Source organism: Carassius auratus, chromosome 24 (genome assembly GCF_003368295.1).
Source record: "Carassius auratus strain Wakin chromosome 24, ASM336829v1, whole genome shotgun sequence".
Classification (NCBI taxonomy): domain Eukaryota; kingdom Metazoa; phylum Chordata; class Actinopteri; order Cypriniformes; family Cyprinidae; genus Carassius; species Carassius auratus.
Window position 1 is genome coordinate 4,313,190 of NC_039266.1, and position 27,929 is coordinate 4,341,118.

The following is a 27,929-nucleotide window of genomic DNA, read 5'->3' on the forward strand; positions in this document are numbered from 1 at the left end:
GCTGTTGATGATGGATTAAAGTTTGTAATTATTTTACGAGGATATGTAAATAAAGATTCTTTAGAAACTACACAGGCGGAATTGCGTTTGTGGGCCAGGTTCCAAAATCTTTGGGATTTTATTTTCTTGTAAATAGATATTCCAAAGAGCTACGAACACATTCGGAGATTTCTAACCCGCCGCGCGCCCCCTGGAGGAATAACCACTAACGAGCTCATCACTGGCCAACAGAGGGCGCTCCAGCTAACATCTGCAAAGGAGCCAACGTCTCTGCCTGATTCGTTTTGCAGACATTTAACCATTTAACACAATTTTTCTAGTGTAAGAATAAAATAAAAAGTAAATCATTTATACATTAAACATCAGCTCTTATACAATCTTTACTAAGCTTTTTTTTTCAGTTTCAGACGTTCGGGGCATAGGTTCGGGGCGACTAACCACTGCGTTTTAGGGACCCAATTTATGACGCGCATTTCAAATTTCAAAACAAACGACTCAAACGACTGACTCGCGCTTGTCAACAGAAGAATTGAGAATGGACGCAGTGGACTGAACGTCTCATCCATACTCATGCAAAATGAATACATGTAGCGTGTGAAAACGCTTGTGGTGATTATGTGTTTGCTTTTTAACAATGTAATCACCATAAATCGTTTTCGTACTTCCCTGATTGAAGATCATCTGACTGCACGGTGAGACGACAGACCAGTGATTCAGTCTAATAGTTAGTGAACTCACGTTAACTTTAGCTGGATCAAATTAATATCTGAAGAGACTGCAGTTATGGAAGATCGTGGGATCTCATCCGAAGGCTCAAACAGCGCAGTGAAAGCTCCCTCCATCGAGGACTTTTCTCTGGTCAAACCCATCAGCCGAGGAGCCTTCGGGAAGGTTTACCTCGCCAGGAAGAAATGCAACTCCAAACTCTATGCAGTCAAGGTACAGGGATACTAAATTATGTTTTGTATATAATGTTATCCTAAATTTGCCAATGCAAACTAAGTTTACTAGCTTTTGTTTATTATAGTTACTGTTTGTCTATACTGTTTAACCATTTTTTGTAATTGCTAGCACTGATAAACAGTTATGATTATTATTTATTGTCAGGTGGTGAAGAAAGCAGACATGATGGATAAGAACATGGCTGATCAGATGAGAGCTGAGAGAGATGCTCTGGCTCTCAGTAAAAGTCCTTTTATTGTGCACCTGTTTTATTCTTTACAGACTGCAACTAAAGTCTATCTGGTACGTACAAAGATGGATCTCATGAAAACCGGTAAAGGTTTCCAAAAGACCTCAGGTGGAAAATATTTAAACGAATAGATCACACAAATCTAAAAATTTGCCAATTTTTTTTTTAGCTTTACGTCATGTACTCCCCAGTGGATCCACTGCAGTGAATGGGTGCCGTCAGAATGAGAGTCCAACAGCTGATTAAAAACATCATCATAATCCCCACAACTCCAGTACATCAGTTAACGTCTTGTGAAGTGAAAAAACTGTGTTTGTAAGAAACCAACTTAGAAAGGCAATTTCTAAGTCTCTTTGGCTAAAATATCGTAATTCTAAATGGCGCTTCCGTCTATAAAAAAAGTCCATCCCTGTTGTCCTATCACATCAAAATCCAATCACATTTTAGTTTAAAACTGTGCTGAACTGTTTTCGCTTATATATGGTGCAACATTTTTGCATATTTCTCTTCTGATTCAGATTAGTGATGAAAAGTTCGGATCATTTTACCGACTCGGACCTTTGACTCTCGTTCAGCAAAGACGCTGTTCAGCAGTTTGAGTCATTTCGTTCATTTTTATCAAAATATAATTACAATTTTACATGTTACTTCCCTAACATGTCTAGTAGTACTTGCGCAAACATTGATCACACTACAAACAATACACAACAATGCGGTCTGAGCCGGAAAGAGAATTGATTAGTGTATCTCATGAGTCTTCGGGTTCGAGTTGTTCCTTCATCACGTGACAGACACATCAGCTTTGACCATAGACTGTATAAAAGGCTTTAACCTATCGTTCATTCCTTTTTCATGTGACGTGACACCATTGGATAGAAAAATTGACAAGCTTCCTTACAAACAAGGTCATTATTATCATCATCAGTATTATAATTATTATTTACTGTTACTGATTCTGGTCTCAAACTGTACCTTTTTACATCTTACAGTTTATTGTGTGACAGTTTTGTGTGAATTTCTGTCATGATGGTTATTTTCCATAAACTGAATGTTGTAATAAAGAGTTGGTTTTTATTATTATTAATTATCTTTCCGGCTGAAACTCGTTCTTCCTGAACCACATTCAAGAACAACCTATCACTAATTCAGATGTGATGACTGTTTCACTAGAGGAAGTGATATTATTAAGTTAAAATCATCTTAATGATGGTTTGATCATTGTGCAGTTTTTCACAAGACAACAAAACTGGACTGAAGTCATGTGGATTACTGTGATGTTTGTATCAGTTGTTCTGACGGCACCCATTCACTGCAGAGGATCCATTGGTGAGCAAGTGATGTAATGCTAGATTTCTCCAGAACTGTTCTTATGATAAAACAACCTCATCTACATCTTGGATGGCCTGAGGATGAGTAATGAGTATTCAGCAAATCAACATTTTTGGGTGAACTACTAAATGTGAAACTTTATAAGGTGCAAGCATGATCTTTTTTTAGGTAATGGAGTATCTGATTGGTGGAGATGTAAAATCACTTCTTCATATTTATGGATACTTTGATGAGGACATGTCTCTGAAATACATCTCCGAGGTCGCACTCGCTCTGGATTACCTTCACAGACACAGGATTATTCACAGGTACAGTATGTTCACAGGAGAATTAGGAGTCATTTGAAGTCTTTTGTTTATCAAACTGACATCCTTTTTGTGATTTGACTCAGAGACTTAAAACCAGACAACATGCTCATCTCAAACGAGGGTCACATTAAACTCACTGACTTCGGGCTCTCCAAGGTCAAACTTGACAGGGGTATGGGTTTTTTTTTTACAAATATATATTTTTATTAATGTTTACAACAAAAATGCTAAACTATTTTGTCTGTGATCTTAACAAACCTGTCGTTCCCCGTCCTCCAGAACTCAACCTGATGGACATTTTAACCACACCTTCTTTGGTGAAGCCTAAGAAAGATTATTTCAGGACACCTGGTCAGGTTCTGTCACTGATAAGCTCTCTTGGCCTCGTGAGTACATTTTCAAAATAATTTCATTTGTATATTACATGGCTCAACAATATGTTTTTTTTTTACTGCTGTCCCTGATGATTCTGTAGTTATTTCATTAGCTTTGATTTGATGAAATATTATAGCTAATTTATCAAATATCTAGTTTAGTAGCAAATTTTCATCTTTGAATGTAAATTTAAATAAAAGGGCTATAATGTAACTCTTAGCTATATTAAAAATAACGAACACATTTTTTGATTAACTGTGGCATACAGCGTGATATATTGATGATTTGCATATCATTTTAACTTATTCTTTCTAATTGAAGCTTTCCAGACAGTTATTGCAAGTCATTTATGCAGTTTGGACAAAAACTTCTTGTCCGCTAGCTAATGTTTCTTTGGTGACAGCAAGTTTATTATCTACGAAATACTAAATCAATATCAGTATCCTTCAAAAGTTTAGTTTTACCCCATTAAAATGATCAAAAGTGACAGTAAAGACATTAACAATGCTACAGAAGATTTCTTTCAAATAAATGCTGCTCTTCTGAACTTTCCATTCATCAAAGCATTTAGAAAAAAAAACTATCTTGGTTTCAACAACAAAATATATTATTAAATCAACATCTAAAACATGTTTGAAATGGTTAAATCTGAAACAAATGTTTGAAACAGTTACAATATGTCATATTTTGACTTAAATTGACAGAATACCCCGGTGACCGAAGGCAAGCGTCACGGCAGCACAGTGTTGGGCAGCCCCATGTCCTGCGACAAAGTCAAGCAGAGGAATAGTTCACTGTGTTCACCTTTGCTGAAGAGACGGGCTGATCATCTGAATTCACCAGTATGCACAACTCGAGCTCTAGGTATGCTTCAGAATGATGTGCTTTGAAAGTCTTCCGTTGTTTTTGCTCTAGTGGAACATTGTAAAGCCTAACATGTGATCTTCTCTAGGATCCAACAGTGTGTTTAGTCCTGGCCTGCTGGCTAGGAGTTTGACACCAAGGCTGATGAAGTCAAGGAAGAGATTTGAGACTCTGAGTGCTGGGAGTGCACACTCATGTCTGTTACCATCCACTACTGACTCTGAAGACTGTGTCAGCCCGATGTGGGAAGATGAGCAGGTTTGGTATCAGCATTACTCTTTTTAACATTCACAACATTTTAATGTACAGTATGTAAAATTGATTTTTGAGCAATCAATGATGGAAAAGGTAATCAAAATAAAAGTAGGGGAAGTGAGTAGCACAATTCAAAATGACCAGTACATTTAATCAATTTCAAGAAAATAAAACTCTATAATTAATTATTGATATTAGGGCTGAACGATATTGGGATAAAATTACATTGCGATATTTTATTTTTCTGCTATATATATTGCGATATGAAATCTAATAAAACAATTTCTTACAAACAAAAATATGTGAGCACTCTTACATTCTTATTTTAAATGATTTAAAGGTCCCATTTTACGCGCTTTTTTGAAGCTTTGATTGTGTTTACAATGTGCAATATAACGTGTTCATGTTTCGCGTTTAAAAAAACACAGTATTTTTCACACAATTCACCTATCTGTATACCGCTGTTTTCACTGTCATAAAAACGGGCTGATGACTTCCTTGTTCTATAAAGTCCCTCCTTCAGAAATATGTAACGGGTTCTGATTGGGTCAGCGGTACCTGTGTTCTGATTCGACAGCAGCTGAGAGCAGGCTGCCCTCCTGGAAACGTGATTGGGCTAGAACGCACGTGCTGAAGATGTACTTATAATCACAGGAGCGTTTTTACTGACGAGATGCACATGAAAATCTCATTCGTTTTTTTGCACAGCCCTAACATCTAGTTAACAAAGCTAAACAGCGTTGCCCTTTGTGTAATAAGTTACAGAAACTGTTAAACGCACCAACTTAAATAATAAAATACACTTACCGGTTGTGGTCCATAAACAACGCCTTCTCCAGACAAAGAGGGAACTGCTCCATCTATCAAGAATAATCTTTGTGCGAATCCGGCATTAAACTGATTGAGATTGAGGAAGCCGTCCTCAGCAAAATGTCCTCAGAAAAATGAGCTGCACATAGTTTTACATGTGGAATATAATTTTCTGAAACCAAGTTAAACATAAATTGTAACCATTAATCTCCAAGTACAGCGTACCACGCCCCCCTTTTTGTGAATTTATGTGGCCGGTGGTTAGTCAACAAAACTGTTTTAGTGAAGTTATTACTGCAGGAACTAGAGGGCTGTAGTCCAAACGGGTCGTTTTTTTGTAGGCGAATTCTGTTAAATCAAATATCTCGCTTGGCATTGAACTTTGAGCTTTAGAATTTAGATATTATTTATACTCTTACAACAACATTACACACTTACTAAAGTTTAAAACATGGGATCATGAAGAAGGGGACCTTTAAACATCGACACCATCGTGTCAATTGATTAATATGCGCGAGGCAGTATATCTCTCCCTCTGTCTCTCAGGCTATCAATTTTTACCTATCATGTGCTAATTGTTGATAATTGATGATGCTAATTATGAAAAATGTAAACAACAAAAAATCAAGTGTAGTATAATCAATTAATTAGGCTTTAATATAAAATGTAGAATTTTACTTACAGTTTTCTCTTTGTAATGGCAAAGCTAAATCTTTTAGCAGCCATTTATCCAGTCTTCAGTGTCACATGATCCTCCAGAAATCATTCTAATATGCTGATTTTGTGCTCAACAAACGAATACATTTTTCATAATTATTTGATGAATTGAAAACAGCATGTACTTGAATTGGAGATCTTTTATAATACAAATGTCTTTAATGTGCGTTTTGGTCAATTTAGAATTTTCAAGATGGCGAGAACCTTCCACAGTTAAGCAGAAGAGAAGTGGCCAATAGAATGTCAAGAAACATTCCCTTGACACCGGTGGAAAGAAGGAGGATGTTTCCAGCTCAAGCTCAAGATCACAGCACTGTTTTGACTCCACTCAATATCCAAGTGGACAACAGCAGAATTATTAAACCAGAGATTTCTACAAAGAGGCTCCAGTTCGGTGCATCCGACCATTGTACTACTGCACTGGGTAAAGCTGATCCCCATCGATCATTTGATAAGACCGTTCCCAAACCAGAGCCGCCAACAGAGTCCAAATCCTCAGTAAAGAGAGCTTTTGATGAAGTAGAGAAAAGCCCAGAACAGGCTGAGATCCATTGCAAGAAAAACGACACTGAGTACAAGAGGTCTTACCACATTCCTGAGGACAACTCAAGGGCCCACACAGGCTTGACAGGAATTTTCTCTACTGTGGGGTTTGATGATGTTAAAAGTGCATCGATATGTCAACAGATGAGTGAGAGAATGGGCCCAAAGCAATCTAGTCCCATAGCCGTGGCCAAAAATCTCTTCTGTGATCTCGAAGATCAAGGTGAGGAGGCTTTGCCTAAAAGCCCAACCTCACCCGGTGATGACCGAAATCTCAGAAGAAGTCTTAGTTTAGATTCGGACGGCTCAGCCCATGAGATATCAGTGGTTAAACAAGAGTCTTTTTCGTCCTCTTTTGAAGAGCTGGATGAAAACGAGATCTCTGTAGTCACACCGGCAGCCCGGCCCACCTTGGCTACACCAAAGCACAGCAGTGCAAAGCAGCATAGGGGTAAATATGAGCGTTCTCTTCTTGACCATCCTCGTGGGCTGTCTGACAGTATGGTCAAATCACCTGGCTTCCTCAAACCCAGGAACATGGTTGCATTTAGGAGCTACTGCAGCTCCATAAACCGCTCTTGCACTTCACATCTCAGCCTGGCCTCTTTGGATGCCATGGAGCTATCTGCGTCAGCCTCCTTTCACAATGCCCAGTCTGCAGTGACTCCAGTTCAGAAGAAAAGGCCCAGTCTGAGCAGCTCACTTTACCAGGTGAGAATCTTTTGGCTAAACTGGAGAAAAAGGGTTGGAATTGGAATTGGAAATGAAAGGATGCTTGCTTTTTCTTTCCTAGACTCCACAGCAGATGGTTGTGTCTCACACTCCCTATAGGACGCCAAAAAGTGTTCGTAGAGGTCCAGAACGTGTGGAAGGGGCTCCTATCCTGGGAACTCCTGATTACTTGGCACCGGAACTTTTACTAGGCAAAGCTCATGGTAAGCGTTTAAGTGGTCAAGTTATAGAAATATGTAGGGATGTAACGATTAACTGCAAGCTGGTTGAAAACCGATGTCAAATATGTGACGATTCAAATCAGTTGAGATGCTGAACAAATTGCTATTCAGTTAGGGGGTAGGAGTCAATATGAACTTTTTTTCTGAGGTGAACTTATTGTCTGGTATTTTTGATTCTCATCTTGCCTCTGTATAATGCATATTAAAGGTCATAAGTGTTGCTTTGTTAACAGCAGAAACCAAGGAAGCGCTTTAAGTGCCACCTGCTTGAGAGTGAATCTGTCTCATTCAGCTCGTCTGCTGTTTCTCTTTCATGCAGATATTTTGTATGCATTGTTTCACATAACCGAAGTCAAATCCATCTGTTTTTGCTTCAGATTTCAAAATTATACAGTCTAATTTAGACTAAAAACCTCTCATGTTGCATGTTTGCAGCATCTTTGTTTGGATCATGATTGTAATGCATTGGTTCCCTCTAATTTAAAATGGAAAGAGCACAGACAAAGCCTTATTTTTTTTATAAATATAGAGATTTCTTTTGTGTTATTTGATTTGGGGCTTGTTTTAAAATGTACATTTGTTTTGTTATTTACATTTACATTATATTTACATTTTGTTATTTAGCAGACACTTTTTTCCAAAGTGACTTACAGATGAGGACAATAGAAGCAAGAGGTGGCACGGTTCAACTTTTTCACGATTCGGTTTGTTTCACGGTTCTAGAGTCACGGTTTTCAGTACAGTTCGGTATGTGCTATGTTTATAGAAAAACTATGCTTTCTAATAAATTAAAAAAAGAAGAATATTCTGTCCAACTACAAGCAACAGCACAAATAAATACAATAAAGATACAAACAATAAACAGTGATTTTCAGTTATTATTTTTATTATTATTTTTTTTTTTAAGGCAGGTCTTGCATAAGTTTTTAGGTACAGAAATTGAATAAAGTAATCATTGCATTTTGCAATGTATAAATGAAACATTATTCTTTATCAAAGGTATAAAAGCTTTTTAATCAAGAGCAGTGAGTTAAGTCTTTGTTGTTGCTGTTCGATTAATATAAAGACTGTCACTTTAAGATAATGCAATTCATCCGGCTGTGTCTGCAGTAGGATACTTACCAAAATGGCCATTGAACCAGTTCACCAAATCGAACTGAATCGTGATTACTTTGATGATGTTTTTCTTACCTTTCTGGATATGGACAGTATACCGTACACACAGTTTCAATGGAGGGACTGAGAGCTCTCGGACTAAATCTAAAATATCTTAAACTGTGTTCCGAACATGAACGGAGGTCTTATGGGTTTGGAACAAAATTAGGGTGAGTCATTAATGACATAATTTTCATTTTTTGGTCAACTAACCCTTTAAACAAGAGTAAATGGCTTGTCTAGGTTTTTTTTTTGTTCTCATCGCTGTTGTAATGTCTGGTATTCCAGAATTTGCATCCATCAACAGAAACGTATGTTAGAGGAACCCTGTTTATTTTACGTGTTATTTATAGCAAACAATATTACAGATGCTTTATCAGATTCAAGTTGAACTACGGTCCCAGCGCGTGCCGAACCGTGTGTGGTGAACCGAACAGTTTGGGTTTTTTTCAGCGAACCGTGCCACCCCTAGAAGCAATCAAAACCAACAAAAGAGCAATAATATCCAAGTGCTATATTGGTATATTTTTATAGTGTTATATTTCAATTTCACAAAGAAACATGCAGCATTTTGTCCAAGCAATAATAAAAGCACACATTTAATTCATAATTTGTTTTAAATCTTATTTTGTAAAAAAAAAAAAAACTGAATCGAATCATGAGTTGAGTGAATCATTACATCCCTAGGAATACGTGTAGAAATATTGCCTCAAATATTGGGTAATGATAATGGTCAACCATTATCTCAAGTATAAAGACACCTAATATAAAAAGAGACTGAATTTTGTACTTTACCTTCATTAACACACATTATGTTTTAGTTTCAGGGTCTGTAAGTTGTGGTAAGTATGCTAAACTGTATTCAGTAAGATTCCAACCAATGCAGATGTTGGTGCATGTATGGGCAGCTTCACCGAATTAAGGCCTCTATATACACACAAGTCTTTTTTTTTTTTTTTCAAATATAATTTTGAAATACCAGACAAATGGTATGCTGGTAGCATACTTCCTGACGCCACCCTCTGCAATTCGACGAATGTGTATATATGTGCTGTGTGCTTTCCTCTCAGTAACAATATAAACACACAGCAAAATGACAGCCATGAAAAAACAGCAGTTAGGAAAGCATCTAATCATAGTGATGTGTAGTTTCCACCAGCTCTGCAATTCAGCACTCCAGTAATGTTAATTATATAGCACTTTATACAACACATTTACACTATTAAACAAAATTTTTGTCTTGCTTTTAATTTTAATTGCACATCAAAGAAAGTAAAACCACAGATCAAACCTACCTATTACATAATGGCCATGGACCAGTGGCAATTTGTTTAGAAATCGAAGCAATATTTTACAGCAAGTTACAGCAAAATGCTTTGAACTTCTGAAACAAACGCTAAACAAATTTTGGTTTGGCCTAATTTGTTAGAAATCATGTCGCGCTAGTTTATTAAGTTTTCGTATATCGGGGCCTTGAATTAAGGACGTGGCTGGCTAATTCCATTATGGGCTGCAGCTTTTGTGATTGGCAGCTCCTGATTCACCTCCCTTAATGCTTCAGTAATGCTGTCTGAAATGATGGTTCTTGGGAATTCTGGGGCATTCAGTGAAAAATATTTTGTGTTATATTACTTAATAGAGTCAAGTAAATGACATTTATGGATCGACTTGCTGAAAACTGTGAACACTAACTTTGTAGTACTTTTGAAGCATTGCTTTCTTTATTCGAGTAAAGTGATGGTTTGGGGAAAGTTTTACAGCAGTTTTCACACACTCCATATACTCCACAAATCCTCACTAGAAAGTTCCATCTTTGTTCGTTTTGGCGGTATATCTCTGTAGAAGTTGAGAATTAAATTATTTTTAGTTGTTTAAACTTCACACTAGCCCTTGTCAATTTGGGTGTCTGATGTGGTTTTGTGGTTTTAGTTGTCCTTTTTAACTTTTGTGCGTATGTGTGTCTGAAAAAAACAACAGTGGCCATGTCATTGTTGCCACCTTGTGGACCTACTAATCTGGCCATGTGCACTCGTCTGTTGCGCAAAAGTACTGTATTATTTAGATATACTTGTTAAGCCCAAAGTGTACTTCAGTTTTACATGTATGCTAAGGTATGGGTACAGTGCGTGTGGCACAAATTTGGAGAAAAATGTTTGAAAAAGATGGAACTTTGCCTTTGTTTTGCTCACTCTGTCAAATGTAGTATGTTTGAAAGGCTGTGCTTTGTTTGTGTAAAAGCTGAACTATACGTTCATGTTGACAATTTAAAATAAGTTCACGTTTGTTCTATGGGTATAAAAGATACCTCAAATAGTGCAGCTTAAGAAGAGGCGTTCTTTTACTTTTCCAAGCAAACAGACCATTTTCATAATAAAAAAATCCTATCAACTTTGCATCGAGGAAGGGACTGAGGTAAATCCAGTGATCTGGAGGTGTACTCTTTTGACCACCCAGAACACCCTAGCAACTGCATGGCAACACCCTGCCAACCACCCAGCACATCCTAGCATTGGGGTTTTGTAGTTATGTTTTCTTTTAAATAGTTATTTTTGTCTGTTTTGTGCCACTTCTTGATCAGTTGAAGGTATACATATCTGAAATTTAAGCATCTTCCTTTCAGACTCTTAAGAACATTATTTATGACCTGATGACTGACTGTTGTTCAGTTTTGTAAAATGACCTTTTCTATCATGATACCCGAGTTCAAGTCAAGCTGGTTTTGTGTGTTGTGGCTGTTTCCTTTTCCCCTCAAAATCAACTCACGAGCGCTGCTGTCACTGCTTTCTAATAGTGGTCACATTCTAACACATTTTGTGCCAAGTTTCATGTTTGTAGAGAGAGAACAACGAGTCTCAATTAATAAAATTTTTGCTTTCCTACAGATTTTATGGTGGATTGGTGGGCGCTAGGTGTCTGTCTGTTTGAGTTCCTCACAGGAATCCCACCATTTAACGATGAGACCCCTCAGCTGGTGTTCCAGAACATTCTCAACAGAGGTGAGAGGGCCAGAGATAAATACATGTTTGTTTTTTAACCATATATACATATTTCTAAAATACATGAAACAATCTTTTGTATTCTTGAATTGTTTGCTTTTTCAAATTATTATACATGAATTTGCAGAAAAGTTACGGGTTACGAGGGTGAATATTTCATGACAGAATTTTCATTTTTGGGTGAACTGTCCCTTTAACTGTTTATTATTATTTTCTCATTATGATCTCAGAATGGTCCCACCGTTATGTGTAAATCTGTGCCCCTCAAGTATATTCAAATGAATGGATATTTAAGTTTGTTTGTCTTCTACACCATGATGTGTACACTAATGCAGTGTTGACTGTGTCTGATCTACATGTGCTTCATGAATGATGTGTACAGATATACCGTGGCCAGATGGAGACGAGGAGTTAACCCAGAACGCAAGAAATGCCATAGAGATTCTGCTCACTATGGATACAGCCAAACGTGCTGGCTTTAAAGGTGGATACATACACCCACACACACTAACATCTTATACTTAAAGAGCCAGTAAGATGAAAATTCTAAGCTTCCTATCACTGTTTATAAGTCCTGTACATTAGGTTTAAATCCATCCAAGGTTAAAAAACATTGTCATTTTGTCAAAATATAATTTTAAAATTACCTCAATTCTCAAAGATCCCCAAACGGTTCGCGCGAAGCTGTTCAAAAGATTCAGTTTCCTTAAACCCCACCTTTCGGTAGCATACTGTGTTCTGATTGGTCAACTAACATAGTTTTGATTGGTTGTTCCCCACACAACTTCACGGTAAACAATGCGTTAGCATCTGTTTGGGGTGAATTATGTCTTAGTCCTCTCACCGCAAAGCAAACAGTAAAATAAAAAACTTGAACAGTCTCGCTGCTTTTTCTTCTGTGTGTGCGTATTCAAGCTGCGCGCTTCAGTTTGAATCTGAATATCGCATTCAGCGCGGGGACGTGGTCACATTAGATATAATGAATGGAGACGTGAAAAACGGACATCGCGTTGTTTTCATATGGATTACTTTATCACAGAATATCTGTTTTCGACAGCACTTGTTTAGTTTTAAAGTAGACATGTCAAGCTTTCTATAGATATCTCTCTCATGTCTCTTCGTTGAGTATTCACGGAGTTACACTTGATTTTAATGACGTGTTTGTAAATGAAGATCAGCGCAGACAGGCTGCAGACAGCACACATACTGATAAGACGCTCGGGAGAAAACAAACACATAACTTCAAAATCATACTTCGCGTTGTGATTCGGAGATGCTTGTTGGGCGAAATAAAGTTGGTAATGAACCCTCTTTTATGGCAAAACGCTTTGAAAATCCCGCCTTGAACTCACCGAGATTAGAAAAGCAGTCATCAGTGAAATGTTGTGAACACAACAAGGATTTGTTGTACTGCTCTTGTATGGTGGTAAAAATGAATTTTAGCCATTGGTTCTTCTGATCTTTATTCTTTGGCAGTGAAAATAAAACAAACTTGCCTTTACAATTAAAAACACACTGTCTCCTCGACATGATGCTCTCACACCAAACAGAGCGTCTGTGTGTGGGGGTGGGGCAGCTCAGAGTTCCGTTTCTCTCAAGACGGTAGGCGGAGATTATTATGCAAAGTGTTTTAGTGATGTACATAGAGATGGGCAAAAGATTTGAAATCTATAACGACTCGTTTCAGCGATTCAGAGTCGACTCCTTACTTTAGAAGGCATTAACTTTATAAATCGTGTACTTTTTGGTTTAATTACTTTGCACATTGTTTACACTGATGGACGGCTACATCATACACTGTAATACAGGTAATTTTTGATTTCCCATCTGTGTGGCTCTTTAATTCTCAATTGTACCATTTTCTGACGTCGATACTAATGTGTTTTCTGTAGAGCTCAAGGAACATCCGTTCTTTGAAGGTGTGGACTGGGAAAACCTTCACCATCAGACTATGCCCTTCATCCCTCAGCCCGATGATGAGACAGACACCTCGTACTTTGAGGCGAGAAACACGGCCCAGCATCTCACTGTATCAGGCTTCAGTCTGTAACACACACACACAGTGCTCTTGTTTGTCCTTCTGTTTCTCTCTTCTCTCTTCACTCATGTTGGAAAGTGTCCTGAAATGCTGCGAGGTGGGATTTTAACACTTATCCACATACATGCTGCAATATTTGTAGAAAGTCTTCCGTTATGTTTATTTGGAAAAAGTAATATATTATGTAACACTAATGTTTGTACTGATTTAAGATTGAAGATGTTGCTATTTTTACTCATGTTTTCTTGAAACAATGCTTGTCGGATTGTGATTTTAACATGCTAAATATTTTATATAGTCTACAGCAAGTTTGATTCTGGACATGGTCGCTGCTTAAAAAAAAAAAAAAGTACCTTTTTGTCAATTTATAATCATTTGATTCATATACAACACTGAAAAATGTGGTTTACAAGACTTGCTTAGGTTTCAGATGATTCTAGAAATGTTTAATTAAATAAAATACAATTGTTGTATTAATAATCAAGCTTTATTTCTGACTTAATTCACTTTGGATATTACACATTATGTTTTTATTTTTGTTTGTTTTTTTACCATGTAAGCATAAATGCATACATTTCACTACCTGAGGGGTCCTTACTTTCTTACATGTGTTAAAAGTAATCAGAATACATTATCTATTTGCAATCCATATTATAAACTGTACAATGTTTGTATCGGTAATGGACTACAATGTGTAAGTAATCTACTGATAATCCAGCACTGATTATATTAAAATTACAACAGCTAAAAATACAACTGATGATCTAAGTGTTCTCGTAGCATTAATATGGGAATACAAATCACTCAGATTTTTAAAAGCTTTTAATAATGCGTAGTCTAACATATTGAATGACATGGATCGTGACGATGAAGAAACATGGGTTGATCATCTGCACTGAAGGCAAAATTTGAAATGTTTAATAGGAACATACTGTGTTTAGTCTGAACAAAAGCATTAAATCAAGAACCTCCTGCTCTACAGATGATTCCAAGTATTACAGACGTGAATAACATATGCAAATGCTACATTACAGTATAGTACAATTAAAATAGAACTTGTTCCAAATTATATATTTTTGCACCTATCTAATATACAATTATTAAAGGAATTATTAACATTATTGACTAATTTACACAAACCACAATGAAACAAAAAACTTCATTTAAAAAAAAAAAAAAACCTACCTATGTAATTTACATGATTCATTAGATTTCAGCCTTCTATTAGTCATAGGGCTATAAACATTACAAATGTTAATTTTTCAACTCTTAATCGGTCACTGTCTTCACATTCATTGAAAGTGCTTTGCAATTTAACCCGGGTAGTTTTCGATTCTCAATTACATCCTGCAAACATTGATAAAGATTTGAAACTTCTCATGCACACAGATCTTGCAGTAATAATTCACCATAGCATTAATTAACATCAGTAATGATGCAACCGTGCTGAGAAATGCACTGACAAAATACACTGGACCCAAAAAACTATTTGCACACTTGAGCCACACTAATGTTTGAATGTCACTGCATTCATTTATTTAACAACCCCTTTATCATTATTATTTTTTTTTTTAATGTTTTTTCTTGAAAAGTGTGCTTGTCTTTCTTTCAAATGAATGACACTTATTTTGGTATTCCATTTTTAAAGGAATAGGTCACCCAAAAATAAAGGCGGAAAAATGCTATAAAAATTCTCTTACACTCTGACCATTCAAGATATAAAGGAGTTTGTTTGTAGAAATGCATTACTGCTCACCAGTGGATCCTCTGCAGTGATAGGGTGCCGTCAGAATGAGAGTCCAAACAGCTGCTCAAAACACTGTGAAATGAAAAGCTGTGTGTTTGTAAGAAACATCCTCCTGATTCAGATGAGATGGCTTCACTGGAGAAAGCAATATTATTGATAGAGATATATTAGCTAGCTGGAAGCAAGAGATTGATGTAAAATATCTTAATGATATTGTATTACAAACATGCTTTTCTTCTGATTACTGTGATGGTTTGGACTCTCATTCTGACGGCACCCATTCACTCCAAAGGATCGATTTGTGAGCAAGTGATTTGATTTCTCCAAATCGTTTCTGATTAAAGAAACCTTGGTCTGAGGGACAGTAAATTCTAAGCAAATTCACAATTTTTGGTGAACTGTTCCTTTAAGCTGGCATCATTCAGACATTGAGATGTGTGGCTTTGTGCCTACACACATCTGAGGGTACCAAATAGGTCCGATCTTTGCAGGCAGGAATCATGATGGGACGTTGAATAGATGAAGAACGTCATTTTCTATATTGCCTTCGGACTCTTTTCTCAGATTTCCAAAGCAAAGGGTCAGTTTAATATGCATGTTTTTTTTCATTATGGCTTTAAAGAGCACCACAGCTCATTTGAACAAGCGCTAAGTCTAGATATTTATGTGCATTTCAAAATCTTACTCCAACAACCTCCAACAATTTAGGAATCCTGATTTATTCCCATTACAGCTCAAACCCCACACATGGTCTCTTTTCTATCAAACATGGCAGGAATCAGAGATATATTCAAGCAAAAATCCCCTTTGCATCTTCCACTTTGCTACAGTATTAATGACAGATAGCAGCTATGTGCGCAGAACACTGAATGATTATACACTTGACATGAAAGTTATTAGAATGCCCCTAATAGTGCGTTTCAATTAACAAGATTTCCATAACTACTATGAAATTCTAGTTTTAATTACTGAAATTGGGGACTTCTGACTTAGCAAGTTGTTACATTAAAAAAGAAAAGGTACAAAAAAGCTTGTGATGAGCTGCATCGCCGTACATTCACTCTCGGTCTTTCCGTTTGCTAATTCTCAGGGGTGTCATCATAGTGCAGGAGTTCGAGATCTCGGGACAGGCTGACAAACTCTCCTCTGGGTCTGCAGAGCGCTCAAACCATCAGTCAGTTGATTCTTCTGGAACAAGATGAGCCGATCTTTAACATGCCTGCCGTCACATGCACATTTGCCAAGGTTTTTTTTTTTTTTTTTTTTGCCTCAAATATGATCATATCTGTTGCACATTCCTGAGCTATGTTCAAACTAGTGTGAAACAGCAAGCGGTTGCATCAATGAATGATTCAAACCATATTCATGCAGTAGTTCACCCAAAAATTAAAACTGACTTGACTTGATACACTTACCTTCAGACCATCCAAAATCTAGATTAGTTCATTTTCATTGATTTCCATTTTTTGGAAAATTTTTCCTTTAATTTATGTCAAGTATTTCGTAGAGGAAATCAGCACAGTGTCAGTAAGATTCTTTTACGTTTATTTGATGAAAAATACAGTAGTATTTACTGTAATATTAAAAATTATTACAATTTAAAATGTAAAAACATATCTATTTTAATTAGGACTATCGATTTAACATGTATGATTGATTATGGGAATTATGGTCAAAAAGATGAATGTACCCGCCTCGCCTGGACCTGTACATCATCTTACACTGCATGCAACTGCTGTGATGTCCCTAAATCTTAAAGATATGAGAGCAAAAATACAGCTGCATGGGTTTTTGTCTCATATCATATTAGCAATATTACGAGCGAGAATGATGCTTTTTTCCTGAATATCTTACATCAATAGTTAATATTTTGTTAAATTTGAGACATAATATCGTCCATGTTTTGCTAAAAATGGTTTCAAACAAAGCCACAGTAAAAGCATTGTTCATCTTTGAGTAACACAACAATGGTATAAATAATAATTTCAATGTTATTTCCACATTGCGGTCTTAAGAATTTGTGAAATAAATTCTATGTTGAATCAAATATAAAAAGTAGCTTTGAAAATAATATGTAATTCCTTTGAATATCTAATCAGTGCTTTTCTTATTTAACATTATAATGACTTTAAATTAACATTTAGTGTAATTTCTCAATGCAAATGTGCAATTAATTTTCAATTAATTCATTGATCAATCAGCATAATGTAATTAATGAGATTAAAATTAGCTTATTATTTCTTTTTAAACAGCGCTAATTTTAATGTATGTATAATGTAATTTATTTGTGTGATACAAAGCTGAATTTTCAGCATCATTACTTATTAGTTTTCAGTGTCACATGATCCTTCAGAAATCAATCTAATATGCTGATTTGTTGCTCAAGAAACATTTCCCATTATTATTAATGTTAAAACACATAAGAATATTTATTATAACATTTTTTTACTTTTTAGAATGCTTTGATGATTAGAAAGTTAATAAGAACATAATTTATTTCAAATAGAAATCGTTTGCATTAAAAATGTCTTTAATGTCACTTTTAATCAGCGTATCATTGCTGTATTTGTATACTAATAAAAAATAAAAAAAACACTTAAGCAGTAGTGGTAAAATGGGACAGTGCGTACCTCCTCCTGCGCTGCACATACAGACGGATGAGCCACTGCACCACAAACGGCCAGATGACAGCAAACACCACAGTCCCAGGAGACACGTCAAAAGGCCACCAGGATGGTTTCTGGGAAGTAGAAATAATAGGAATAAATGATTATGAAAATACTACATAAGCACCCATTCTATAGCAATGGCATAATTAAAATTCAATAATTTGGGAGACGATCAAAATTGATATCTCTGCATTTGGCAGATGTTTTTATCCAAAGAGACTTGCAATGCATTCAAGGTTTACATTTTATCAGTTCATGCATTCACTGGGAATCGAACCCATAACCTGAGCTGCATGAATGCTCTCCTTCTGAACAATTTTGAAGAATGTGGGTAACCAAACAGTTCCTGGTAACCACCGACTTCCATTGAAGGGGAAAGACCAGAAACTGCTTTGTTACCAACATTCTTCTAAATACCTTCTTTTATGTTCAGCAGAAGAAACAAACTCATACAGGTTTGGAGCAACTTGAGGGTGAGTGAATGATGACAGTTTATTAAAATGACTTTACCTTCTTCGTTTTATTTGCAGGTGTTGACAGGTAGTCTGATGGCAGTGCTAAGGATCTGGCCTGAGAAGTTGAACATGACAATCAAAAATGTAATATTTCATACTTAATCAGTGTCCTCTATGTTGTACTGAGTAAAAAGGGACGGTGTGTAACCTGTGAGGCTGTGAGAGCTTCCAGTGTGTGTAGCCTCTCTAACACGCTCTGCATGTCGTCCTGCAGTCTGGCCAGAGCACACATTATCTGTTCATTTAGATTCTGTGTTGCTGATCCATCCGTCCCCCAGCGTTCCCCATCTCCCCCACTGCCCTGCTGCGGTCCCGCTGACCCCGAGCCAAAGGCAGGTGGCCTGGACCCTGATACACAGGAGAAGCAGCTGCAGTATGTGCAAACAGCACAGACATTCTGTAGATCATTAACAGATTAAAGAAACAAAGTTTCCAAAAACAAATTTACTTGAGGATTGCAGCCCTGTTCCAAAACCTAGAGAGCATTTTAAGGTAACATATGTGCACTCACAAATTCGTAATTTGTAACAATTTTTGTCAACAACATTTTTTCACTGTTGACCATGAGACAATAACGAACTAAAACTATTTTTAAATGACACAAACTAAGATGTACATCTATTGACATTTTCGTCAATGAATAAAAACGAGCACAAAAATTTGGGGGAGGGACGATTTGGGAAGAGATTCAATCAAACTAATCTGCTGTGTGGTTCAGAAGTTAGATGTGTTCATATGAACCAGTGGGACATAAGCTAACATACACTTGCTGCATGTCATATAAAACATAAAAAAATGTCAATATGTTGAAATAAGAGAAGAGCAGACATACGGAAAAATCTGCAGACGCTAAGAGAGAACTCAATTTGGTCTGGTTTTCTGAGCTCAGACACTGAAGCGTACACACACACAAACACACACACACAGAGAGCGCGTCTCTCAGTGCGCGAGTACCCTTTCGTGTCGCATGAACGGAGAATTACACACAAAATAATGTCGAATTGTCCGTTTTGACTATTCACATAACCACAGTTGGTTAAGTCTTAAGTGAACGTGTATCAGTACATTTTTAAGTTTTTAAGGGATAGCAGCCTAATTTTGTTGCTATTGTCCGAGTCATTGTTAATCAAGCAACAAAAGAAAGACAGAAAATCACGCACTGATCATGAAAAACTTAGCCCTAAAGATTAATCTAAATGTATTTACAGAAATATATGTCTGTTTGAAAGAATGAAGAATATGGTAAACAAGTTGCTATAAAGAATGCATAATTAGCCTGTATAAACCATTGATATTTATTTAAGAAGAAGATCGTATTCTTGTTCTTTATGAGAAGTGGTTTTATTTAATAAAAAAAAGAAGGCATGTTGTGTGTCACCGCAGTTAAATGGTTGTCTATCATGATAAAACCTTAAAAGGTTAGTTCTTCCAAATAGCAAAATTATTTCATTAATAACTTATGAACGAGTCAGTCTATTGTGCGTTATCTGGCTCAGCTCGGTGTTGGTTCAAGAAGGTCCGGTTACATCGAATGATTCGTTTGCAAACCGGATATGACAAACGGCTTTGTTTTGAACTCTCTCACAACAGACACGGAAGAGAAGAAAACGCTGAATAAATTCGTAGTTTTTGCTATTTTTGGACCAAAATGTATTTTCGATTCTTCAAAACATTCAAACTGACAGTATACCGTTCACACAGCTTCAATAGGGACTGAGAGCTCTCGGACTAAATCTAAAATATCTTAAACTGTGTTCCAAAGATAAACGGAGGTCTTACTGGTTTGGAACGACATGAGGGTGAGTCATTAATGACGTCATTTTGCTATTTGGGTGAATCAACCCTTTAAAATCAAACCAATATAATGAGTTTGGAAATTTTAGAGAAATGCTCAATAAATGCACTGTAACTAAACCCATTAGATTTTAGCCCACTAAATTTACTGTAGATTCAGTTGACTAAAATCGTATTATATCAACTAAAACTAAAAACAATTCAGATGACTAAAATATGACTAAAACCAAATTGCATTTTAGTCAAAAGACTTTGACTACAACTAAAACAAAATTTGCTGTCAAAAATAACACTGGAACAGAACAGAAGCAATGGTAGGCATAAGCAGCAAGCTAGCAAGGTTTTGAAACAGATTTTATATATGATTTCACTGTTGTTTTGGTTGCTATGTTTGTACCTCTTCCCCTCCTGACCACAGATGTGTCACTTCTATTCGCAGGAAGTCCCTGCCTCTGAGAACCGCCTCTGCTGCTCCGTCCGTCTTCTCCACCGTGCTGTACGCCTTCCTCCTGTCCCAGCAGTTCCTCTTCTGATCTGATCTCTCCTGTGGAGGACAGTGTGCTGTGGCTCTCCTCGGCCACGTCCAGTGAGTGGCTGACATGTAGCTCAGATCCCTGGAGACCAGGAACAAAAGCACATGCATTACTCACATTACTGCATGATTTTGGGAGATTTTAAAACCATTACAGAGGCGCTAAAAGACTAAAGATGCAGGTCACATTGACGTTGTTTAGTGATTCTCCTTTTTAATAGGAATACATGCAGAATTTGCAACTGGTTCAAGGTGGTCATGTAAAACCTTTGTGCTGACCAATAGAAAACTGTTTGGTTTGAAATTGATGTTGTATGAATTTATTTCTTCTGCTGAACCCAAAAGAAGATATTTGGAAGAATGTGGCTAACCAAACTTCCATAGTATTTTTTAGGCAAACTATCCCTTTAGTACTGGATCCTACACTCCCAGCATCAAGTAATTTTTGGATCTCTCATCATTAAGGGTAACTGAAAACTACTTACCTCTTCTCCACCAAACTGGTCGACGGAGTCACAGTACACCTCACTGTCCGAATCACTGGCCACATGCTGAGAACTGGACACGTCTTCTGCTTCACATATAAAGAGAGTGATTCAGATAACTACTGCAAGTATGTCCTAGAGCTTACTTTTAAAAGTCAAGTCATTTACCCTCATGTCTTTCTTCTCACCTTTGATGTGTCCATTCAGTTCTATGATGTCTCTCTCGTGGTTAAAGCTTTCAGAGTCTTCTTCTGACTCCTGTCTGTTCAGATCAGACTTGGACCCATGCGTCCCATTGGCAAGGACTTTATGTTGGCCGATACTTCCATTAGATATCCGTTCTTTAGGTCTTCCTGCAGAAGCCCTTTTCTTCAGTTGGGAGGCTAAAAAACACCACAGTTTGCAATGGAGCAAATTTATTATTACTAAAACATGCATGCATTATGAAGGAGATATGAGTGCTGTTACCAATGCAAAACTGTTTAAAAAAAGTGTTCTGGGTTGTTTGTTTGTGAACTGGCCAATCCCAATATCTAGTCTAGATATTTTGACACTTTTGCTGGCAATCAAAAGGTCCATTGTCTACTGTCAACAGTGTAACAATCTATAAAGGACAGGTCATACCGAAGTCACAGCTAGCAAATCTGTACAACCACCTTGAACCTGTTGCAAAATCTGCTTGGGGAAATCTTTCGCTTCTTCAGCAGAAGCAGTATGTGACTGCACCTTAAGTATGAGCAAAAATAATTATGAGGTTTACCTTTTTTCACCTCTTTAACCTCCTCTTCTTCATCTTTCTCTTCCTCTTCATTATCATCTTCTCTGTCTTTCATATCTAATGATTTAATCTGTGGAGTTTCTGATATTTTGATGGGGTAACTGTCCAGGCTGCCGTTCATCTCCATCGTCCTGATGATGCTTTTTGTGACACTTTTGGGTGGTGATGTTAGCATGCTCCCAAACCCTGGAGACAACAACAATACACATGTAAGATGATGCATCGATGACATGTTCTGAAATTTCATATGCACACTTTCTAAAAGGTCTGTTCTGTCAGGACTATTGCACAAAAAGAGGAAAGCTAGACCACAGACCCCAGACTAATCTAACTAATAACAGCAGTGAGTGAACAACTAAGGCATCAAAGCAAGCACCTGGACTATGGCACTATGAACTAAGGGCACAGGCCGCTGAGGGACAACACACTGCTGTTTACTTGCCTTCAAGTTGCCTAGCAAATCTTTCCAAGCGGGCTGAACATGAAACAAAGGGGTAATTCATTTTTGATTTTATCGCTATTTACTTGCAAACTAAAATTCTAAAAATCCTTTCTTTGTATTGGTCTTAAGTTATATTCTAATTTTCTGAGTTACTGAATTTGGGATTTTCCTTAGTTGTCAGTTATAATCATCAAAATTAAAAGGAATAAACATTTGAAATAAATCAGTCTGTGTGTAATGAATGAATATAATATACAAGTTTCACTTTTTGAATGGAATTAGTGAAATCAACTTTTTGATGATATTCTAATTAAATGAGCAGCACCTGTATATACACACACACACACACACACACACACACACACACACACACATATGCCCCATGAGGGAACTGTTGTTCAGTTTACCTGTGCTCAAATCTGACACTTGCATTATCTTCTTCTTGTCGTCAACGAGCTCATAGAACGGTCCGATGACCTGCAGAAGCTCCTCGACCTCATTTGTTACAGGCATACTTTCCAGAATCTATTCGCCAAATTTACACAACAAAGTTACATACACCATTACATTAATTCATACCAAGTTTTTAAAAACTGCTAAAAAAAATCCAAAACATCATACCAGTTTCAAATCTTCCACATAGGCCGCCATGGCCTCCTCCTTCTGCATTTCCCCAAGAGAATTCCATGCATCCCTAAACACAAGCAGCAGGACGGGTCAGTGACAACCCTGCTCTCATAAGCTTGCCAATACTGCGGTCATCTCACAATCAACTGAAACTCTAGCAGTGGTTTCTCAGACGCAGGTAGAAAAGAGAGAAAAATAGCATAAAGCATAGTAAAATGGTCTGTGTGGAAATCTTTCTTACTCATCTGATCCTCGGTTACATTAAAGGCTTTCCACAAATTTTAAAATAGACTTCTGCAGAACTGCACTTTTTTTGGCACTAGTTACTAATAATACAAACCTGATGTGATACTAATACTGATCTGTTATCTCAGTGAACTTTCAACAGTTCATTTTCACTAGGTTATGGACTCCGGTTTAAATGGTGTAAACTCATGGGGAAATCTGTCATTTTGCATCACTAGTGGCAAGAAATGGAACTGCAAACACTACCCCTGTCTGCCACTAAAACACTTTACCTTTAAGAACTATTGACACTTATAACTAAACTTCTTTTTTTTTGTTTTATGAAATTCACTAATCTAGACATTTAGCAGGTTCAGTACCATTTGGCTTTGCCAATAGGGTCCCAGAACCCTGGACGGGGAATGTTGCAGGGGCCTTGTGTCGCTTGCTTGTAGTAGCTGTAAAATTTCAGCATCATGTCATTGGAAGGCTGAAATGAACCTGGAAAAAAAAATTAAATAGAAAATGTTTAATCGAAAAGTAATTCAATATTAGATTGTGGTAAAGAAAATAAAAAAAATAAATATATAGCTTATACATATAAGATTAGTCTGAAAAGAACACACGTCACACCTCTCTTCATCTACCAGTAGCTGCTAACATCAATACACCCCTTCACCGAAATGCATTACTTCAGACTTCTAGTAGCTTGCCTTCTGCAAGTGAATGTCGCTTTATTGTGCCATCCCATATTATATATATATATATATATATATATATATATAATAACAGACTTCTAACACTTGTGCTCGCTATTCATTTTTCTAACTGCTTGTTTTCTGTAAAAAAAAGGCCTCTAACACTAGCTTTCGCTGTTCTTTTTCTATCTACTTGTTTTTTTTATTTATTATAAACAAGTCTCTCTAACACTAGTGTCTCCTATTTTTTCTATTCTATATACTTGTTTTCATTTTATTTATTACATATAAAAACACCTTTCTATGTGTACTGTGTTAGGTTAACCAAGACTTCTCATAGCGCTTGCATTTTGTTGCTCTTTTGCTGGTTTTGATTATTTCTACTGTCCTTATTTTTAAGTCGCTTTGCATAAAAGTGTTTGCTAACAGACTAAATGTAAATGTAATGCAAATGTATGCATATATGTACATGTACATACAGTATTATAGTGTGTTTTTTATAAAAATACATATACATATATAGTGCCATGAAAAGGTTTGTTTAGGATCTTCGTCCTGCTGCATAACCCAGGTGTGCTTGAGCTTCAGGTCACAAACTGAGGGCCAGACGTTCTACTTCAGGATTTTCTGATAGCTAGCAGAATTCAGTTAGTTCCATCAATTATGGCAAGTCGTCCAGATCCTGAAGCTGCAAAGCATCCCCAGACCGTCACACTTCCACCACCATGTTTGACTGCTGGTAATGTATGATGTTCTTTTTATTAAAGGCTGTGTTGGTATTACTTTGAGGAAAAAAGCAAGCAATTTGGTTGCTAAATGAAAAGAGGAAGTCAATTAGAGCTATAGCAAAAACAAAGGACATAGAGAAAATCAAGAGTTTGGAAACTTCCCGCAACATCAGAAACCACAGACGACCTGATCAGTTGAGAAAAACAACAGCAGTTGATGACAGGCACATCTTTAAAGCTGTGAAAATGAACCGTAAAACACGGGTCTGTAGAATCACCAACCACCTTCAGAAAGCTGACAATCTTCTGTCTGCTGGAGACTTTGACACAGAATAACAGAAGCTACACCGCAAGATGCAAACCTCTGACAAGCACCAAAAATAGATTAGAGTTTGCAAAAGCCAGCAGAGATTTGGAACAGAGTTTTATGGACAGATGAGACAAAAATCAACCTTTATCTAGGTGATGAGAAAGCAATAGTGTGGAGAAAAAAGGGAACTGCAAATGATCCCAAGTATACAGCCTCGTCTGTAAAGCACGGTGGAGGTGGTGTCATGGGATGAACATGCATGGCTGTCTCTGGAACAGGCCCTCTCAATGTTAATGAAGACTTAATGTTTGATGACAGTAGTAGGATGAATTTGAAAGGGTACAAAACCATCTTGGCTTCCAACATTCAAGAAAATGCCACCAGAATCATCAGAAAGCATTACATATTACATCAGGACAATGACCCAAAACACCCTGACAGTTCAGTCAAGGCCTTTATCAGGGCAAATGAATGTAAAGTCTTAGATTGCCCAAATCAATTTCCAGATTTAAATCCGATAGAAAATGAATTTCCCCTGCTGAGGAGGAGACTAAAGGCAGAAAATCCCCAAAACAATCAACAGCTGGAATTGTCTGCATTAAAGGCTGGGAAAAGCATTTCAAAACATAAGAGCCTGAGTTTGGTGAAGTCTATGGGTCACAGACTCACTGCTCTGATAGCACGCAAGGGATCTGCAACTTTATAATCAAGAAATTTAACTACATTTAATTTAACTTAATATCTCAATGTATTTATATTACCTTATTTAATCTTAAAATTTCACTTAAACCAGTAAATATTGCTTTTGATTCTTAGACAATTTGTCCGAATCTATTATGTTTCATTCCACATTAAAGGAATAATAAACATTGAAATAAAAACTGATTGTATGCATCCTTGTGTTGTTTCAAAGAATAGTACTGTTATAAAGCACCATAAAAATATGAAAAATAAATGTAACAAAAAAAAAAAAATCAGAAAAAAGATTCTAAAAAACTCAGAAACATATTTCACAAACAAACGATACACAAATAACAGCATATTTGTTTGGGGGCAAACAAGGACAAGTTTTATTTATTTATGGAAAGTGAACTATCCCTCCACACAGACATTCCGTTAGCCTGTCTTTAATATATCTTGCATGTTGACATGTATGATAAATCACATGAGACTATCACTACACACACACACACACACACTCTCTCTCTCTCTCTCTCTCTCTCTCTCTCTCTCTGATCAGGGCTATTTCAGCACTTAAGCTCGGCTGAATGTAGGCTAATCGCGTTGACCGTGAAAACCCGTGATAATTTGTTATTTGATTATGAAACTGCAGCGTTCATGAGAAAGTAGGTGAGGGATCGCGTGCACTGCTGTCTAATATAACACAAGATACACAGTGTTTACTAAATGACTGCGACATATTTACTCACCGTTTGAAGGTAAACTTTGGATGACTTTGACAGCAGCATTGAAGCTCTGCTCGTAGACTGGTTTGTTGTCACCCTCCATCATGACAGTCTACAGCAAGATCGAGCACGACCTACCAGCAAAGTTACATTTATAGTAATCGATTTATATAATTCATAGTGTTCTTTGTATCTGTCGCAATTACAGTAAGCTGCACGTTACACGTTCATGAGACGTTTATCATTCCAAAAGAAGTAAACAAAGCCCAAAAACAATCGATTTTGTCTTTACAAATCGTGAAGGACAAGCAAGACATAACTGAAAGTGCAGTGAATGCTGTTTAATGTGATATTTCTTTATTAACTTGCACTAGAAACGATTGAAACGGCGTCAAAACAAGCACGAGCCTTTGATACTTTACCATTTGCTGCTCAGCCTGCTGCGCTGGAGACTACGACCTCATGAATACGTACCTGCCAGACAACATATGATAGCATTCTTCTGGTGTTTCCTGGGAATTGTAGTTCCTTTAGAAAGCGACGCTGCCGTTAAGTCTAGCAACAATGGCGTTTAAATCCTACAAATAACATAATTCTATATCTACACGTGTAACATTCCGGGTAATGTAGTTCCCCGATGTAAGCTTACCCAAGGGAGTTTTTGACATAAAAACCGTTTCTGGCTACGAACTTTGAATGTGCCTAGCAATATTTTGAGGAATATGTCTAAAGATACATATGCGCTTAATAATTTCCTGCTCAAAAGACGGAGAGGCAACACTTTGACACTTAATGGAACACAACAAAGTGTTCCGTCCCTCGTTACTGGGTGTATTGTAACACTACAACTCCCAACGCTCCATTCGCGCAGCAACAATGTATCAGCTGATGGTGTCGCTGTGGCGAAAGGAGGCGCTGGAAAGTCTGGCTCATTTCTCAGAATCGACTCTTTTGAACAGTTCTTTCAACGAACCCTTTAAAATAAACAATTCTCTGATTCTTTTGCGTCAGTACGTAATGGCGTCATCTTGCGTCCATGGGGTACCATTAAATATTCAAACGAGGCCATATATATATATATATATATATATATATATATATATATATATATATATATATATATATATATATATATATATATATATATATATATATTTTTTTTTTTTTTTTTTTTTTTTTTTTTTTTTATTGGTATTTTCTTGATTAAGTTAGAGGTAAAACGGTTGTGTTGTAGCCATTTAATTCTTTGGTTCAACTATCACAAAAATCTAAACACAATATTTAACTACTAATTTCACAGTACATCACACGGTTATGCAGCTTTTAATATTATTTTTATTATTTGTCAACACATTTCCTGTATGTCATATTCCTTTTTTTTCTATTAAGTATGCAAACAATACAAAGATGACATGAATGATATAAAACTTTGTGTAGA

At 36.7% G+C, this 27,929-nt stretch overlaps 2 protein-coding genes across 6 annotated transcripts; one reads left to right on the top strand and one right to left on the bottom strand.

Annotated features, from left to right (window-relative positions):
* The first annotated feature begins 246 nt into the window (after positions 1-246).
* mastl (microtubule associated serine/threonine kinase-like) lies at positions 247-14,720 on the top strand. 2 transcript variants are annotated; one of them, XM_026200732.1, is made up of 13 exons: positions 247-939; positions 1,108-1,245; positions 2,690-2,829; positions 2,913-3,001; positions 3,109-3,215; positions 3,909-4,068; positions 4,157-4,326; positions 6,034-7,104; positions 7,187-7,328; positions 9,323-9,343; positions 11,384-11,497; positions 11,880-11,981; positions 13,390-14,720. In XM_026200732.1, the coding sequence occupies exons 1-13, from the start codon at positions 784-786 to the stop codon at positions 13,545-13,547; spliced, it is 2,568 nt and encodes an 855-aa protein (XP_026056517.1). In that variant the 5' UTR covers positions 247-783; the 3' UTR covers positions 13,548-14,720. The 2 variants fall into 2 exon arrangements, with proteins under 2 accessions (XP_026056517.1, XP_026056518.1); XM_026200733.1 differs by lacking the exon at positions 9,323-9,343 and having other exon boundaries at positions 249-939.
* On the bottom strand, positions 14,342-27,059 carry acbd5a (acyl-CoA binding domain containing 5a). Of its 4 annotated transcripts, none has more exons than XM_026200735.1 (13): positions 26,914-27,059; positions 26,516-26,625; positions 23,730-23,850; positions 23,119-23,191; positions 22,905-23,022; positions 22,038-22,241; positions 21,466-21,660; positions 21,278-21,363; positions 20,658-20,874; positions 18,615-18,814; positions 18,462-18,521; positions 17,913-18,022; positions 14,342-16,501 (listed from the first exon to the last, which is right to left on the bottom strand). In XM_026200735.1, the coding sequence occupies exons 2-13, from the start codon at positions 26,595-26,597 to the stop codon at positions 16,381-16,383; spliced, it is 1,587 nt and encodes a 528-aa protein (XP_026056520.1). In that variant the 5' UTR covers positions 26,598-26,625; positions 26,914-27,059; the 3' UTR covers positions 14,342-16,380. The 4 variants fall into 4 exon arrangements, with proteins under 4 accessions (XP_026056520.1, XP_026056519.1, XP_026056522.1 ...); XM_026200734.1 differs by having other exon boundaries at positions 21,278-21,366; XM_026200737.1 differs by having other exon boundaries at positions 16,324-16,467; positions 21,278-21,366.
* Between the last annotated feature and the right edge of the window lie 870 nt (positions 27,060-27,929).

Coding starts and splice junctions, on each gene's coding strand:
- acbd5a (XM_026200734.1), bottom strand. CDS start 26,597: ATGATGGAGGGTGACAACAAACCAGTCTACGAGCAGAGCTTCAATGCT. Junction 22,242..22,904: donor AGTGTCAGATTTGAGCACAG/GTAAACTGAACA, acceptor TGTTGTCTCCAG/GGTTTGGGAGCATGCTAACA. Junction 18,023..18,461: donor CTGCAAATAAAACGAAGAAG/GTAAAGTCATTT, acceptor TCTACTTCCCAG/AAACCATCCTGGTGGCCTTT.
- mastl (XM_026200732.1), top strand. CDS start 784: ATGGAAGATCGTGGGATCTCATCCGAAGGCTCAAACAGCGCAGTGAAA. Junction 1,246..2,689: donor CTGCAACTAAAGTCTATCTG/GTACGTACAAAG, acceptor ATCTTTTTTTAG/GTAATGGAGTATCTGATTGG. Junction 9,344..11,383: donor TTCAGGGTCTGTAAGTTGTG/GTAAGTATGCTA, acceptor GCTTTCCTACAG/ATTTTATGGTGGATTGGTGG.